This window comes from Archocentrus centrarchus, chromosome 14 (assembly GCF_007364275.1).
Source record: "Archocentrus centrarchus isolate MPI-CPG fArcCen1 chromosome 14, fArcCen1, whole genome shotgun sequence".
Taxonomy (NCBI): domain Eukaryota; kingdom Metazoa; phylum Chordata; class Actinopteri; order Cichliformes; family Cichlidae; genus Archocentrus; species Archocentrus centrarchus.
Genome location: NC_044359.1, coordinates 27735467 through 27751678, shown reverse-complemented (window position 1 = coordinate 27751678; position 16212 = coordinate 27735467). Strand labels below are relative to the sequence as shown.

Sequence of the window (16212 nt, the reverse complement as noted above, 5' to 3'; positions counted from 1 at the left end):
GGGATTGTAGTTTCTGGCGAGGAGGAGGCGCTGTAGACGCGTCACACTGTTAACGCACAAATATACTGCAGAATAATTAAATAATTAAACCATAATAAACTCTTTGCTGGTGATTTTTTTTAACACACATTTTAAGCATACACTGGGTGTTAAATACACAATAGACATATATATGGACAGACAGATATACGTCTACTGTATTCTGTGTCGACGCACCAAACACTCCCCATTTTTTCCAGTCTCTTCCAACAATGAGATTTATAAAGTGAAAAATATAAATCAAATTATAAATATTTCATTAAAGTACTGCCAATACATTTCCTCCACTGCCATAAAAAATACATAAATTTATTTTTTATTGCCTAAAGATTTGAAGATTTGTAGAAAGGGGTGGTGAGGAGGATTAACGGGAAGTCTGAATATTTGATCCAAAATAAATACAAAGTATAAAACTGTTGCACAAACAGAAGCGTTTAAACATTTTGTACTGAATAACAGTATTATGCTCTGCTGATATGTTGTGAAGCACTTTGTGATGTTTCTCTTGAAAGGTGATATATAAAGTTACTTTTACAAACTAGTGAAACACTATTTAGACTTTCCTTAAGAAAATTATACTGTTGGCTATTTAAGTAGCCTATAAGACAAAGGTTTTAGCATCAAAATATACTACATATACTATAAAAGACATAAAAGTTCTCATTATGCAGAATACCTCTATTCAGACTCATACTTCTATCATTGAATCACAATTATTAATTAATGAATGTGTATCACTCTAATTAGTTATATAATTTTATTTTTGCAGGGCTGGAAGTGATCTGAATTATGTATAATGCTAAGTAGCTTCATCTACAATAAAACACCATCATATACAACTATTAGTAGATTTATATTTTAATATCAGAAAAATAATGAGAAATTTTAACATAAATGAGTTGGAGTCAAAGTACAATAATATAGAGGAGTAGAAGTAGAAAGCAGTATTGCATAGACGTACTTAAATAAAGTACAAGTACTTCTGTAAAGTCGTTGCTTAAATGTGCCACGTTATATTCCAGCTATGCTCCTATCCATGGACAGGACCTCTGGACATGCACCAGCACCTCACAGACCAGGTGTTTGGTTTGCTAGGAGGTAACAATGGCAGGTAATGAGTTAATGACAGGGGGAGAGCACTCATTTGTCATCATATCTCTGTAACATTATTCTTATCTAAATTATCATCAGTTTGTTTTGTACCTTCTAATTACTTGTTAGTGTACCTTTATCTCCCTCTGCCAACGCTCTTGGCTGTGCCCAACTTTACCACATGGTGGCAACTGAACTTACGACAAAGCATGTAATTACTAAACCTGGCAAAACGCTGGGTGTGTGAACATAATTTTGGCAGAAATCATACATTTCAAGGAAGAAAGAGGGATTTACATTATATGAAATAATTTTCAACAGGTTTTTGTTGGTCTTTCTGGCTATGTCCATTTGTTGGTGAAAATGTTGCTGAACAATGATGTGGATGTACGTGCACTCAGTTGAGTGAGTCAACCTTTACAGCAGTGCTTGCAGTCGCAAAATACTGCATGCACTGCTAGATGATTACTGTTACTGTGTTGGTAGTAACAGATTACTATTACTACTATAATTATAAAATGCTACATCATAACATGTTTGTATTAAAGATAGCAAAACAGTTCTGATTAAATAGAGCATCTCCATGGACAGTTTCCATGAGTCTGTCATCACTGTGAATTTATTTTGTGTATAAGATTTCTTTAGATCATTCACAACATCAGTAGTTTCTCTCGTCCTGAACCACATTTGGAAATCTGGAGTTTCAAATCTGTGCGTGCTGCTCCCTCTGCTGGTTACTGCACTACATTCATCTGACAGCGACAGACCTTTACCGACTACACAGAAAATAATGCAAGGAAGGGTCACCATGTGCTTCTGTGTAGTTTAGGGAACTCCTCACACACACACACACACACACACACACAACACGAAGCTCCTCTTTACCTATATACTAGTTTCAGGCTGATAGAACAAAAAAATGGAGTCTACAGGATTAAAAATATTGATTTTTGTGACATTCATTAGTGTGTTATTGCATTTGAATGTACAATAATATCATTTAACATCTCATATGATCTAAATGTATGAGCTATAATAAGGAGACTAGTGGAGAATTGATGAAAAAAAGTATAATTAACATTGTCAGAGCAATTAATCTAAAATTAAACATTTTTGGTCCAATTTGTCAATATGTACGGAGGAAGTCAGGAGAGAGGTACAGCAGTGAGTGTCTACAGCCACAATGGAACACCATCAATCGTAGATTGGCCTCCCCAAAGCATATTTTCATGTATGTTTGCAGGTTTCAGTAAATCGCTGCACCTGTTCTCCATTCTCCTGGCAAAATATAAAGAAATGAGGTGTGCTTCAAGACTTTTGCACAGCACTGCCATTACAGAAGATTAACAGGCAGTGGTGATGTCACTGCTGTGAAACTCAGGTTGGGTCTCAGTGAAAGCTAAAAAGCTCATTGCTGAGCAGGTTGTGTACAGGGACCTTTTTAGATCTCTCAGACACACAGAACTGTTGTCAGGTGAACAATAATAAATACTGAAACTTCAATATAGGTAATGATCAGTTTGGTGTTACGTTCCTTTAATCATCAAGGAATAAAGTCCTGAAGGCACAATTTAACAAATATCACTTTTATTATGAATAATCCTGCTGTGGATTAGTCACTGACACATCAAACCAGTGTTCTACAACCAGAACAGCGTTCATCTGAGTTTAATAAACCCAGAGTGAAGCTCACACATGTTCAGCTTTCCTCATCTGATCAGTATCCACTGAAGCAGACACACTCTGCTCTGTTTCTGAAGCTTCACCATATGAAGTTGGTACTAAAGTCACTGGAAAATACACAGACAGGTCTTTTTTTAGTCCACGGTGATGTCACTGAATATCCCCACGTTTGAACAATATACATCAATCCTGCTTTTAGAGCCATCCTCGATGTGCAGGGAAATATCGGGGTTAGCGCTCTCACAGCGCCAGTCTTCCTTCTCTGGTCCCCATGTGCAACATTTATGTTTTTGTCCATCGAGCGACTCCATAGTGCGTCACCGCAAGTAATATTCAATTGCAGCAGAGAATGCAGCAAAGCCTCCACATCCCAGGACACCGGCCTTCAGACCAGCTACAAAACAGAAAAAGAAACATGAGGACAGGAGGAATACGTTTGCTTCAGTGCAAACTATTAGTAAACAAATGAAGTTGCATACCGCGAAAGCCAATAGCTCCTCCGGTCACGCAACCACTGTACACTGCATTCTTCCAGTCAGATTTGCCTCTGTGCTGCAAATGAAAAACAGGCATCAAAAAAGTCCAGTTATTACAACACGTCACCCTCTGAAAATCTTTTTCTTCTTTAACAAAAGTTGTATTTTTGCCTAAATCATCATATTTTCAATGTCTGGTTCAGTTCAGCACCTCTTCAAACAGTCAGGATCAGAAGAAATGTGACAATGCAAGGATGTCAAACTATGGCTATTAAACTTAATCTCTGTGTTCTGCAGTTTAAGGGATTTTCCATACTTCAAATTGGCTTTTGGTGGAGGGTGTGTGTGTGTGTGTGTGTGTGTGTATGTGTGTGTGTGTGTGTTTGTGTGTGTTCCACAGTAGGTCCACACGACACCAGTGCAGAAATCTGTCTATCAGTCTGCTCTTTATAGAAAAAACAGAAATATCTGTTTTATTTGAGTAAACATGAGTAAATTTAAAAAACAAACAAACAAAAACTGGATTTGAAATCTAGTTGATTACAAAACTGGTCAATTTTCCTCTGATTCTGGCTAAAATTTCCCTGCGGGGCACCAAAAATGTCCGTATGCAGGAAAAACCCTGCAAATATAATGCTGCTATCCACAATTTTTGAAAGAGGAGTGGCTGATGAGAGACAGTGCAGCAAAGGTGGATGTCAGTTTCTAAACTATTTGCACATTCACAACTTCAGTTTAAGTTGCAACTTCTTTAGTGAAATTATTGCCATTTGTTGTCCTAGTTTTGCTGTTGACATATTAAATATCTTTGCAGTCATTTAGACTGGTGCCCTAGTAATTTGACCAAATATTGGGTTATTTGGTCTTTCTGAAGATGTGTTACTGAGTCACATTTTAAACCCTTGTCCACAAAGTCTTAACATGATCTCATTCATTCCCTGCTACGCTACAGAGAGACATACTGTTAATAAATGATCTTTGCTCAATTAGCCTGTTGTTTTTGAGCTCCATTTTGCAGTTATATATACATGAGGAGTTTGTGACCTACTGATTCTATGATGCACTCTGTACAGGAGAACATGGCGCCCACAATGGCAAAGTTCTTGGCATAGGACATCCCCCTCTGGCCCATGTCTTTTAGAACCTCTCGTGCTGTTGGGGTTCTCAAGGGGTCTTTGGGGTCAAAGCCAACATTGGAATCAATTCCAGCTGTGAAAACACCAAAAGCTCCTCCAAGAACGAACCCTGCGGTGAACAAAAACACCATCAGACTCTGTAAATTATATATGAACAGATCTTTGCTGCCCTTGAACTGAGTGGCTATATTTGGGCAAAGCTGGAGCCTTGGTTATTTGGAAAGCCTTAAAGTGTTGTCTTCAAATTTCTTATGTCTGACCTAATATGCAAAACTCTTAATCAGTTTACACAACATTAATGAGAGGCTTTGCTTTGATAAGGTGGCTGATTCATTTGCTGTTCATCAGTTAAGTGTTACAGCTCTCCTATGTGGACCATCCTCATATAACTGAGGTGACCCACCGCACTTAAGATCTGCTTTCCACCTGAATATGCCCAAGCACCCAAACACACAGAGAAATGCTAAACTTTTGTTTTACACTTTCAGTGTCGTCGCTTACCTCCCACACAGGCTAACAAAGACTTGAAAGCGCAGCTCTCCATCCCTCTCTCGATCATCTTCTGTTCGTCGGTTTTCGGAGGCACGGGCAGGGCCCCCATCACGGCGGGATTCAGGTTCTTCACGGGCCTCTTATCCCCGATAAGATGCTCCAGAACCATACTGTACTGAATAGTGGGGCTGTCCACGCTCGGACCAGGCGGAGCTGGACCTTGCGAACTGGAAGCAGCAACACCCGTAAGTCCCGTGGAGGCCGCCATGTTTCTCAATGACACTGCTTCAGGCAAATGTAGTCGAGAGACGAGCACCAGCACGTTCGTCACATTTGTCTGAAATAAAGCAATTCAAGTAATTATTTTAACAACAATACAAATTTACAATGACCTGTGAATGATCCATGTATATTCTTGTTTATTTTAATTAAAAATATTTTATTCTCTCACTGAACGATTTGTATAATTCATTCTGGCACATTCGACACAAAGTCAACCCGCCTTTAAAGTGTGATTTTCCCGATCCAGCACTGCATAGTTGTATCCAATATTTAGAGTTTATTGATTGCTGTACATCTTATTCTATTTCATTATATTGCTGTCTTTTATCTATCATTACTTTTATTTTTGGCTATTTTATCTATTTATTTGCATTTTATTACTTTTTAATAATTATTTTCTAGTTATTGTTAATTTTAAGATAAGATTGGACTTTATTAATCCCACAGTGGGGAAATGTACCTGTTACAGCATCAATAGACAAAGTGCAGAAAACAAAAACCAAAAATACAACAAAACAGAACAAAAATAAATTAATTTTAAAAAATTCAACAAAAAATAGAACAAAAAAATTACAAATTACAATGCAAAAATTACAAAATAAGTCAGTAAAAATAAAACAACAAAAAAAATAAAATATTGCAAAATAAAATATACAAAAATACTGGGAATTTACACATGATGTGGTTTCTTTCTTAATTGATTATTTTTTTTATTGTATTGTCTATTTTAAACTGCTTTTTTTTTTGTTGTTTTATTAAGTACAGTCTTTCCTCAAATAAAGTCTGGCTCACTGACTGAGCCAGGGGAAAAGAGAGCTTAGGGGAAAACGGTGTTTCTAATGTATCTTTCCCTTGTCCGGTCACAGAAAAGACCACATTTCCCAGAAACCCCTAAACACTGCGCCAAAGCATATATGCGCTAAACTCGCGTCGCGCGCTCCACCTACCGGCTCGGGCTTGCACCGCTGGTGGTGACACCTTATTGACTTGCGTGCGCGAGGCAACAACGGCAGCATCCTGTTCACGGAGCAGGACCACCGCAGCACGGAACAGGTGAGATTAATTAATGCTCGTTTGTCTCTGACACCCTGTGGGGTTTCTCTTTTTTTTTTTCTCTCTCGTTGTTTGGGGTAAAATGTGTAAACTTTACTGTTGAGGCTCTGCTATTCTCGGCGTCTCTCATTAAAGAATGGGCCAGAGAGAGTCTCTCGGGATCAGTTGGTTTGCCGAGTTGCATCAACGTTGAAGTGACTGACGGTAACAAGCTTATTGCCGACATAGTCACTGTAGACGTGTCTGCTCCTTTAACGTAACGACTTAGTCACTGTGAGCGCAGACGCGTTTGTCCTCAAATGATAACGTCTGTCATAAAATTATAGCCCAAGCCAAGGACGTGTTGTTTTCACGCTAATTGAATGTGTCACTATAGGACTGCAGCGTTGGCCAACAGAAAGTGGACCAACACAACTAACGCAGGATTTCATGTCCCGTTTTCCATCGCTTCAGATGTCCATCCTGAATTTTTTAGGTTGCTGGCTAAGGTTGCACCATCACGAGTCCAGCGCGATCTGTACTCACGCCTTCTTTATAAACATTAAAATTAAAGGTATTGAAACGGTGTTGGTGTTGAGAGATGTCTGGCAGTGTCATCTATTTTCCCTGGCAGCTCCGTGAGTGTTACCCTGTGGGCAGAACGTATCAAATGAACTGGTCTGTGTATTAAAACTCTTTCGGAAATTTAGAAATCCTTTCAGCCTTTTCTTTAATCATTTATATTTATCTATAATTGTGTTGGTTTAGAATCTCTCTGATATAAATATTTAAACAAATTGGAATCAGCTTGTCCTGCTGTAAAGTGGAAAGTACCCCCAAGTTGGTCTTAAAGCCCCCACAAAGCGAGGTCAGTCAGGTCCTGGTTTCCTCTTAGATATTTATATCCAGTAGCTAGAGATTTTTTGAAGCTTGCTTCTTGTCCAACACTCCTCCCTGAGAGATAAAGTTACTATTAATATATTTACCAGATTAGCTGTGTTGTGCAAGGTTTATGTAAATTTTGCTGCTAATGGCAGATCACCTTCAAGAACTGCTGCAAGCTGTTTTTCTTCACAGCCATTTGTTCCTAATTAGAGGAGTTCTATGTGAAGCTGTCAAACATGTCTTTGTTGTGCTTTCTTGCAGCTACTTGTAAAAGTTTGCTGGTTATGTCTTTAGCAGATCCTTAAATGTTTCATTATGACAAATTTATCCTGACTAAGCTACCGCATGTAATTTTACTCACGCCAGGTAACCTTTACATGTAGACTACATTACAGGAGTGTTCCAGAAACATCAGCCCAGTGGCTAACATAGTCATGTTTGAACAGTGCATTTAAGCAAAAGTGGACATTTCAGTAATGAGGAAAAAAAGGGGGAAATTAAGAAGCCAAATAAATATCTTAATTGCAGAGCTCACTTTATTGTCTAGCGATTAGGGAACAAATGACAGCTTTCAATTTTTTCTGTTCCCTTTTGAGTACGCAAAGAAAAAAGCCAGTTCAAACATAAGCACTGCACCATTCACTGTGAGTTTTGTTTTTAGGTAATTGAAGGCTTTGCTTTTCTCATGGTTAACCATCCAAAAAGGGGAAGTACTGCTTTGGTCTGTGTTCAGGACATGGAAAAGTGCTATGGGATGTCAGACATATGTCAGCATAATGATGGGCAGTCAGACTGTAGCAGGGGGTAAAGTGGATACATCAGGTTGTTAATTTCTGAACATTTACTAATGAAAGAGGCTCCTGCCTTTTCTCAGTCTGTGTTATACACACAGATCAGCCACAAGATTAAAACTACTGACAGGTGAAGTGAGTGTAATCCATCCCTGGGAAATTCACCTGGATATTACACATACACCCACCTAAGCATTACAGCAGACCAAGCACACACACTCCTCATGGCAACAACCCTCCAAGCAGGATAATGTCCTCTTAGCATGTAAAAACCTGGTTAGGAATGGCATGAGGACCATGACAAGGAGTCTGGAGCAATGACCCTGTCTTCCCTCTTCATATTTCACTATCCTATTGATCATCTGTGGGATGTGTTGGAACAAGTCTAGTCCACAGTGGCCCCACCCCATAACCCACAGGACCCAGATGATCTGCTGCCAACATCCCAGTGCCAGACACCACAGAGGTCCTGTACCCATAACTGCCATGGGTCAGAGCTTATTTACCATCACCAAGAGGACACAGACTGATGGTTTTAATATTGTGGCTGATCAGTGTATGTTGTTTAAGATGGTTTGCATCCAAAAAAATGACAAAACTAATAGGACTGGTATCTTTGCAGAAGAGGTACTCAGATGTGCCTTTGTAGAGCCTGGAGCCATTTGTTCTATAGCGTCTCTCATCCTCTGTTCAACTCATTATCCACACCATTTCCCGTCACTGGTGTGACATTTATAGCCAGGGGTTATGTGGGGATCACCCTTGTCCACCGGTGGAATGGCTTGTTTTGTTAGACAGAAAATTATATCTAGTGAGCCCCTTCACTGTTCTGCTCATTGGAAAGAATTTCAAGGTCTCCTCTTAGTGCTGTCTCAGACACTCAAGAATACCCCTTTTAAGTTAGCTACGCTGCTAAGGGATGGTGAGAGGAACGTTAACACTGGTGTCCTTCATCCACATGCTGTAACCAATATACTGTATGAAATGAGTCTGCACTGGGGTAACCTTGTCCTGATTTAGTAAGAACAGTGAAAGGCAGATACTGCAGTCCTCTATGCTTACTTATCACTGATGTTCAGCTCTTTACCGGTTACTTCATATGCAATAACATACCAGCATAATAATGACCTGCTGACACAGTGCAAATCTTAAGACATCAGTTCCTGGTCTTACACTTACATACACACTGTCCAAACCTCCAGCACTCCAATATAACCAACAAGGAAAGTGCTTAAAAGTAGCCTGAGGGCTGTGAATAGATAACATAATGTTAATTTCTAAGCATGTGGGCTGTAAAAACAAATCAACCATTTAAGCTCAAGATTAAAATCAATATTTAGATATCCTTAAAAAAAAAAAAAAAAAAGCATATGCAGGGCTTTTGGAAAGTTTTCCATATTTTATGTTTCATCATAAAAGGAATTCTACTCATTTTTATATTATCAGGTGGACTGCAAACAAGTTGAATCATCTCAAGGACCGCTGGAGCTTTCCAAATTCACTGTACAGCCTTTCTGTCTGCTGTTGAGTTGCAGCTTATTTAAAAATGTAATGTTGGGTAGAGGTTAAGTGGAATAACTAAATGACCACTTGGCATTGTTTCAGGAGTCAAGTGTGGGTCATTGGTGAGTATTTGTAGGTCCTCAGTTTATCAAGTGTAATGTACCCTTCAGTGTCCTTTCAATAATGTGGATGAACAGTTCCTTAAATATTTTAGACAGCTCTCTAACTGCTTGCATCTTTTAAAAATCATCTATAAATAGCTAGTGGACACATTACAGATTGAGGAAGCAAGAGTACGAAAAGAAAGTACCATGCTGTTTTTTGTTTTTGTTGTTTGTTTTGTTTTTTGTTTTTTAGGTGTTGCTGTTTCGAAAGCCTGTGCATGTCAATGCTCAGACTATGAACATGCCCATGGTCTGAACATGTCAATGCTCAGACTGTAGGCATGTTCATAAACCTTGGCAACACTTTATATGAAAATGAATGAAAAAGAAAGTCCTTAGGAATAAACAGACCAATGTGTGGATTTAGATGCAAGTTATTATTTTAGAAAGTTTTTAAAGATTCAAATGAAAATTAAGCTTAAGGTCTGTGTATTGGTTCAAATTGAGTGTTGAATAAGAGCAGATCTGACTGGGTATAGTTCACCTACCCAGTGGGACTCAGAGCAGCAGTGTGTTACGTTGTCATGCAGCTAAAGCATGTCATTGGTATATAATAGCTTGAATAACAGTTTGTGCTTTAAGGTCATTTTTCCAGAGTGCTCTCTCTTTTAACCATTCATTTACAATTTATTACTATGTGCTGTGGCCCTCTTGTCTATATCAAGAACAGCTCTTCAGCATGAGGCTCATAAAATGCTATTATGGTGCTAATGCTAAATTAAAACAGAAACCCATTTCCAAGCCCAGTGTGGTCAGTCAGCGCTCCTTCTCTAGCACACTTGCAGAGGGAAGCACTCAGTGTGATCTCAGAAGAAATGGTTGTTATCCATCCTCAAGAGGCGAGGTCTGATCTGTATACAGTTGGAGTGGCATGTCCTTTACTGCAGTGGAGGAGGATTTAATTGAGGAGATAAGGAGGAGGCTGGATGATTGGAACAGAAATGAGTACTACAAGTGGGATTCAATCACTTGAATAAATAGAGATACCCCTGTTTCTGGCAGAATGTGTGCCTTCTCAGTAAGTTGTGATATTGTGGGATATTTTAACTGAATATTTTTGCTGTGCAAAGGCACAGATGGCTGCCAGCCTCCACAGGATTCCCAGGCCCAACTTGCTCTTTTTTCAACTAAATATCTTTCTACCGAAAGGCATCACAATAGTACACGTTTTCTGTCTGAGAGGTGTTTGCGCACTCAAGAAGGAAGGTAACTCAGAGAATATTTTTCCTTTAGCTATGTTTTTAGTTGAGGACTGTCCAGGAAACGGACTGCATTCTTGACAAGCATCGCAGTCTGAGTGGCTCCAAGGAATGCTTCTGTTTTTGTAAATGGGTCATTTGGGCTACATCTGAAGTAAAGAGCAGATATGGTCTTTACACAAATATCAAGCTTATTTGGCTCCACTGCCTCCTGAGAACAAGTGTACTTTGCAAAAAGTGTAATATGTAAGTCAAGAATAGAGAGATCATTTAAAAGTACTGAGGTATTCCAAGGACAGGACAAGCCAGTTCACATGTGTGACGTTTATACACTCACGGGGAGTGTCATTATGATGTTTGCTTGGTATCTGAAAGATGTCTGAACCATTGTAATCTTTTTCAGTCTCCATACAAATTAAAATGGACACACCCACCGTTCACATTAAAGAGCTCTCATGCCACAAGTCTGTGTACTATTGCAAACTCAAAAGGCAGAGAGGAAGCCTCCTTTGGGGTTGGACAGAAATTCTAGTCAGTGGCATTAATACTATGATGTTCCATTGTGGAAAGTTACTGAGCTCTGTTTCTATTCTCTCACAGCCGTCATGGATGCTATGCTAGTGTTTCTATGGAATCCGCCCACTCGTTGTACATGTAGCCAGCCAGGCCACACTGAAAAGCAGCTGAAGTTTTTGCAACGTGGCTTTGACTGGCTGTTTATCAGACAAGAACTTTGACACCATCAGAGCAGGAAGTTAGCCCCTCGAGGGAGCCTGGCTCTGAGAAAGATGAAACAGAGGATGGAGCAGATGAATTATGCATGAAGATTGTAGTTATCTCAGCTACTGCTCCTATATGACTGGTAAATCCAGGACAGAGCAGGTTTTGGGGAAATAATGGATGACTGTAACTGCTGTGATGTGGCACAGTTAAGTGCCTCAGTTATTCACTATTTATAGTCATTCTTCTGCTATATTTCCATAGAGGGATCAACTTACATCTGAAGCCAATTTAAGGCATGCTAATTGTACATATTAACTGTGTGTCTGGATAGCTGTTTATTTGAATGGAAGGTTATAGGTTGATATAGTGATTGGGAACTACCTTTGCTGACATGCATATGTAATCCCAGCAAACATTTCCATGTTTAATAGCTGCTGGCTAACCATTTTTACTGGCCTTGAAAAATAGTTGTAAAATTAAAGCTAATGAAAACTCACCGTCTACTGGACATCTTTAACACCAGAACAATTCAAAGAATTCATTAAAAGTACAAAATTACCGTGACATTCGTGGCCATGGTGAGTGTTTTATATTATCTTTTTGTCAGCTAGAAAAATATGAAACAAACACAACATCAACATGCCGAGGGGGAAGAAAAGCGTACCAGGAGGGCAACTTGAGCTCCTGACCTCTCCTTCTGAAGAACACTTTTTATCTTACTGAGCTACATGATCAACAGCTGTGTTTGCATTGTGATGCTAACATTGGGCTTTAGAGAGGTGATGATGGTACCAGACATATTCACTTCACAGTGCAACAAATGAGACAGAATATAGGTGAAGATAAACTGTTTGCCTGGGAGCTGGCATCTGGGCTCCACAATGCCCCCACCCTCTCGTCTCCGTCTGCGTCCCCTCCTGACCCTGACCCTACCCACCATACTGCTATCCCGGCTTTATATGTGCAATATGCTTTTTGCTGAGGTGTTTTTTGGAACCTCGTAAGGTGTTCTTTATGAACACAGTATGAGATGATTTTTTTGAACCTAACTATCCCAATGTATCTCTTTCTGTCTCTCTGCTAAAGGTAGTGCCGTTGAGAAACGGTTGCATGACCTCAGACATCTGTCCCCCCCTGTCTGTGTTATGTTTTTTTTTTGTTTTGGATGGATGTTCTGTTAACTGCAATTTCCCCATTTGTGGGACTAATAAAGGCATTCTTGATTGAAATGGCTTACAAGTGTTTGTATTAAAAAAAACAAAAAAAAAACAGGCCCTGTAGTACTAGCCTGTGTATGTAGAAACAACATTGTGTACTGGCTCACAACCATTTAGTGAGCAAATTAGCTGTCAAATGTCCTTGGATTAAAATGAACAAAGATGTTCATTTGCATTAATATCACTGATATATCTTGCTTTGTAAAAGATGGTCTGTAACTGTATGTGGAAATAATGTCAACATTTATGCGACCAGTTTTCACTGAGGAGATAATAACCCTTTTTTTTTGTTTGTTTGTTTGTTTTTTTTGTTTTTTTAAAAAGGAGATAATAACCCTAATTCAACCATGTTTGTTGGTATGATAAGTTAATTAACCATGCCCTTGGTGTTTATTCTAAAAGGTATGGTGGAGCCATGAAGAGAGTGAAGTAGTGGAGTTTACATCTCTCATTTTTACATTTTATTATGAAAGGAGAGGAAAAGACTTTAGTTTGGTTTTCGTAGTTTTAGTTTTTTTTTTTTTTTTTTTGTATTTGCGTTTTTTGTGTTTGCATGTTGCACCACATGCACCATATACATTTAAAGACATGTAATTTTAATGACAATAAAAAACTTGTACTTGAAAAGTTAATGTAAGTACAGAGCTGAGCAACAAATATTTTCAGTGTCTGAATATTATACAGGACATAAACATGGGGAACTCAACACAGCACTTTCCTGACTAGCTGTACTTTCTCCCAGTTTTTTACTGAACTCAAAAAGTGCTGATTTAACAGCAGCTTTAAGCTTTAGGCTATTTTATATTCGGATGCTTAAAGGTAGTTTCCCTGGGTTTTAGTGGAGTATCTATGTGGTATAATGGTGTAAGGCTTGTGGGGGTTCTTGTTCTAGTTGTGATTAAAAGGAACTTGACCCCACTAAAATGACAATTATCAATAGCCTCAAATATATGCAGCACATTTCACATAAACTATTACTTCCTAGCTGTGGGTTAAGTCTTCTACATTCACAGCAGTACAGTTTGATGCTCTCACTCTGTTAATATTTGTACAGCTTTACTAATTGTAGTGTGTCTGGCATCATGATTTTGCTCACTTTCAGTTCTCACAAATTGCTCTGATTATGAAAACGTCACACTTCCTGTAGTATTTTGTGTAAAACTAGGCTGAAAATCCTCTAATACATCTTTTTTGCATCCTGTTGCATCCTACTTTCACATCCCTCTTCACTAAAGGGGGAACACAGGGGGAGAACAGAGACTGTCTCACAGCGTGGGATACAAGCTGATCCCACACTCCTTCCTGTTTCACTTTAGCCCAGATAATGACTTTGCACGTGTTGCTTTCCTACGTCCAGGTGCTGCACAGATGCTTAAGAGCTGCCAACGTGGTCAGACATAATTAATCCATTCTTGCATGCGTGTGAGTTACAAGAATTTGCTGGACATTTATTGCCAACTCCACTTTGATACTAAAGTAAAATAGCTTTTCATTATGGAGTGTTATATGCTTTAAAATAGCAACAGTAATCTGTTTACTGGCTGTAGTGCATATGGTCATTTGCTCAGCAGCTGATTTGGTAATGCGCTATCAGCACTATCAGCAGCAGTAATAAACAGATAATCTCTGTTTTCATTTATAAGAAGGTTATTTTCAGTGTTCTTTATACACTATGATTGGCATCCAGCTAGTTTCCAGTGATACACATCATTATAGCTATATTAGGTTTCACCCGTTGCTACCTCAGTAGTGACTAACAACTACTAATCTGCTAATGTCATTCATGAATCTTGGAGCTGGTGTGGTTGGGCTTTATTTAAATCTGACACTCAGATACAGTGTTACCAAAAAAGAGAGAATGGTAGAGTTTATCAGATGACAGGCTAACATTAAATCCCCCACTAAAATGATCTAAACTGTCTGCTGTTCAACGATACAGTATTATATACTTGGTGAAATCAAACCTTAATCTTCTGAGAAATATCTATTTCAGAAGAACTGACAACATTGCCATCTGTAAGCTGTTGACTTTGTTAGGCTGCTTTATTTTCTGAGCTAGTTTCCACAAGTTCCTTTGGATGATTACTAATATTCTGATTTCATAGTCAGTCTAAATGACATTTTCTGAACAAAAATTCAATTTCACATTAAATGCTATTATGCGCTGCCTATGTAGGCTAATTTTGTTTTCAGTTTTAAATTTCACATGCCCAATGGTCATGGAAAAAGCTGTATTTTTAGACACACGAGGCTGAATCATTGAACATTTTGCATTTGTTTTTACATCCCATGTGACAGTGTTGTGTCTGTGTGGAGATTCTGACTCATTGCTTTTTCCTCTAGACAGACGGAGGAAAAAGGAAGAAAAGGAGAAGCATTTGGTGTTTACTGTATTGCAAGTGTGCTTTTGGTTTGATTAGAGAAGTGTGCTATTCAGAGGTTTGTCTGCTTGGCCTCTTGTATTACACGATGACGGGAATCCCCTGAGAGACATCCCACCTATTGAGCAACCAACCACATGGTTTTATGTACCATCATTATTTATTAATGTTTGGCATGTTTCATACTCCAGGGGTCTGCGACTTCCTGCTTCCATATTTAACCTTTCTAGTGTTTGGTTTTAATCTTATGCAGACTGTATGGAAGCTTATTCTGGTCGTAAATTCATAGAAACTTCCTGATATGGAAGAAGGCTGTTTGGACGACTGAAAAATGGTCAGCATACTTAGACACAGGCCTCTAATTGTGGTGCATTGTGGAGGTGGTTATAAAGTCAGCAAAGTGCTTCCTTATTTTCTTGGTTCCTCCAAGTCCATGCTCCAAGCTGGACATCTTGGACTGCATTTTTGTTCACACAACAAAACCAAAATGATGAAAAGGACACTGCAAGTGCAACACTGTCTTGGTAAATATTATCAGTTGTAGATAAAAAGCAGCAGCTGATAACATGTATCCACTGCAGGAACTTTCCCCTGTGGGCATGAAACTTCTGTTTCCACTGTGGGGGACTAATGTCTAAATTAAGTTCCAGTAATTTTTTTTAACCACTCAAGTGCAGGAAATTTAGCTGTGGGGCCACAAGAGGGTGCTGCACCAAAAGCCTCCTTGTGATTGCTTCAGTCACTAGCAGACCACTGCAGTCGCCAGTAGTTTGCATGGAAGTCACCAACTTGTTTACAAAATCTCACATGTACTCTCTGAGCTGTACTGAGCTTAACATACAAACTTAAAGTGCAATGCAAACCAGAAATGGAGAAGCTTTGCCTTCAAAGCAGCATAGATTTGTCTAATGTTAGTTTGCGGAATAATCATTTTGGTTAAGACTAAAATGTTTCACTTAAACTCTGATGGCTTAATATTAAAGTTCGCACAGGTGTTCATAGTCCCCAGAGACTAAATCCACTGGGTTTTGCCAGTGGTTTTCTTAAGTAAGTCAGGTTGCTTTTTTAATCAACTACTAGATAGATGGACAAAGTATATGTACATAATTGATTTGAA

The 16212-nt window shown here is 38.8% G+C and overlaps 2 protein-coding genes across 4 annotated transcripts in view; one reads left to right on the top strand and one right to left on the bottom strand.

The window, feature by feature from the left end:
• Positions 1-2701: 2701 nt before the first annotated feature.
• Positions 2702-5212, bottom strand: timm22 (translocase of inner mitochondrial membrane 22 homolog (yeast)). The gene is made up of 4 exons (XM_030746897.1): positions 4928-5212; positions 4339-4535; positions 3294-3366; positions 2702-3208 (listed from the first exon to the last, which is right to left on the bottom strand). The coding sequence occupies exons 1-4, from the start codon at positions 5184-5186 to the stop codon at positions 3132-3134; spliced, it is 606 nt and encodes a 201-aa protein (XP_030602757.1). The 5' UTR covers positions 5187-5212; the 3' UTR covers positions 2702-3131.
• A 938-nt stretch (positions 5213-6150) lies between these two features.
• specc1 (sperm antigen with calponin homology and coiled-coil domains 1) overlaps positions 6151-16212 on the top strand; it is a 76028-nt gene continuing 65966 nt past the window's right edge. For all 3 annotated transcript variants that reach the window (XR_004020952.1, XM_030745607.1, XM_030745609.1), the window contains exon 1: positions 6151-6253. The gene's annotated coding sequence lies outside the window, so the exon portion shown is untranslated. The remainder of the gene's footprint in view (positions 6254-16212) is intronic.

What these genes read in the sequence shown, in the direction of transcription:
- timm22 (XM_030746897.1), bottom strand. Translation starts at nt 5,186, where the DNA reads ATGGCGGCCTCCACGGGACTTACGGGTGTTGCTGCTTCCAGTTCGCAA. An exon ending in TTTGTTAGCCTGTGTGGGAG is followed by an intron (nt 4,536 to 4,927) that starts GTAAGCGACGAC and finishes TGTTCACCGCAG; the next exon opens with GGTTCGTTCTTGGAGGAGCT. An exon ending in AGGAGCTATTGGCTTTCGCG is followed by an intron (nt 3,209 to 3,293) that starts GTATGCAACTTC and finishes TCTGTTTTGTAG; the next exon opens with CTGGTCTGAAGGCCGGTGTC.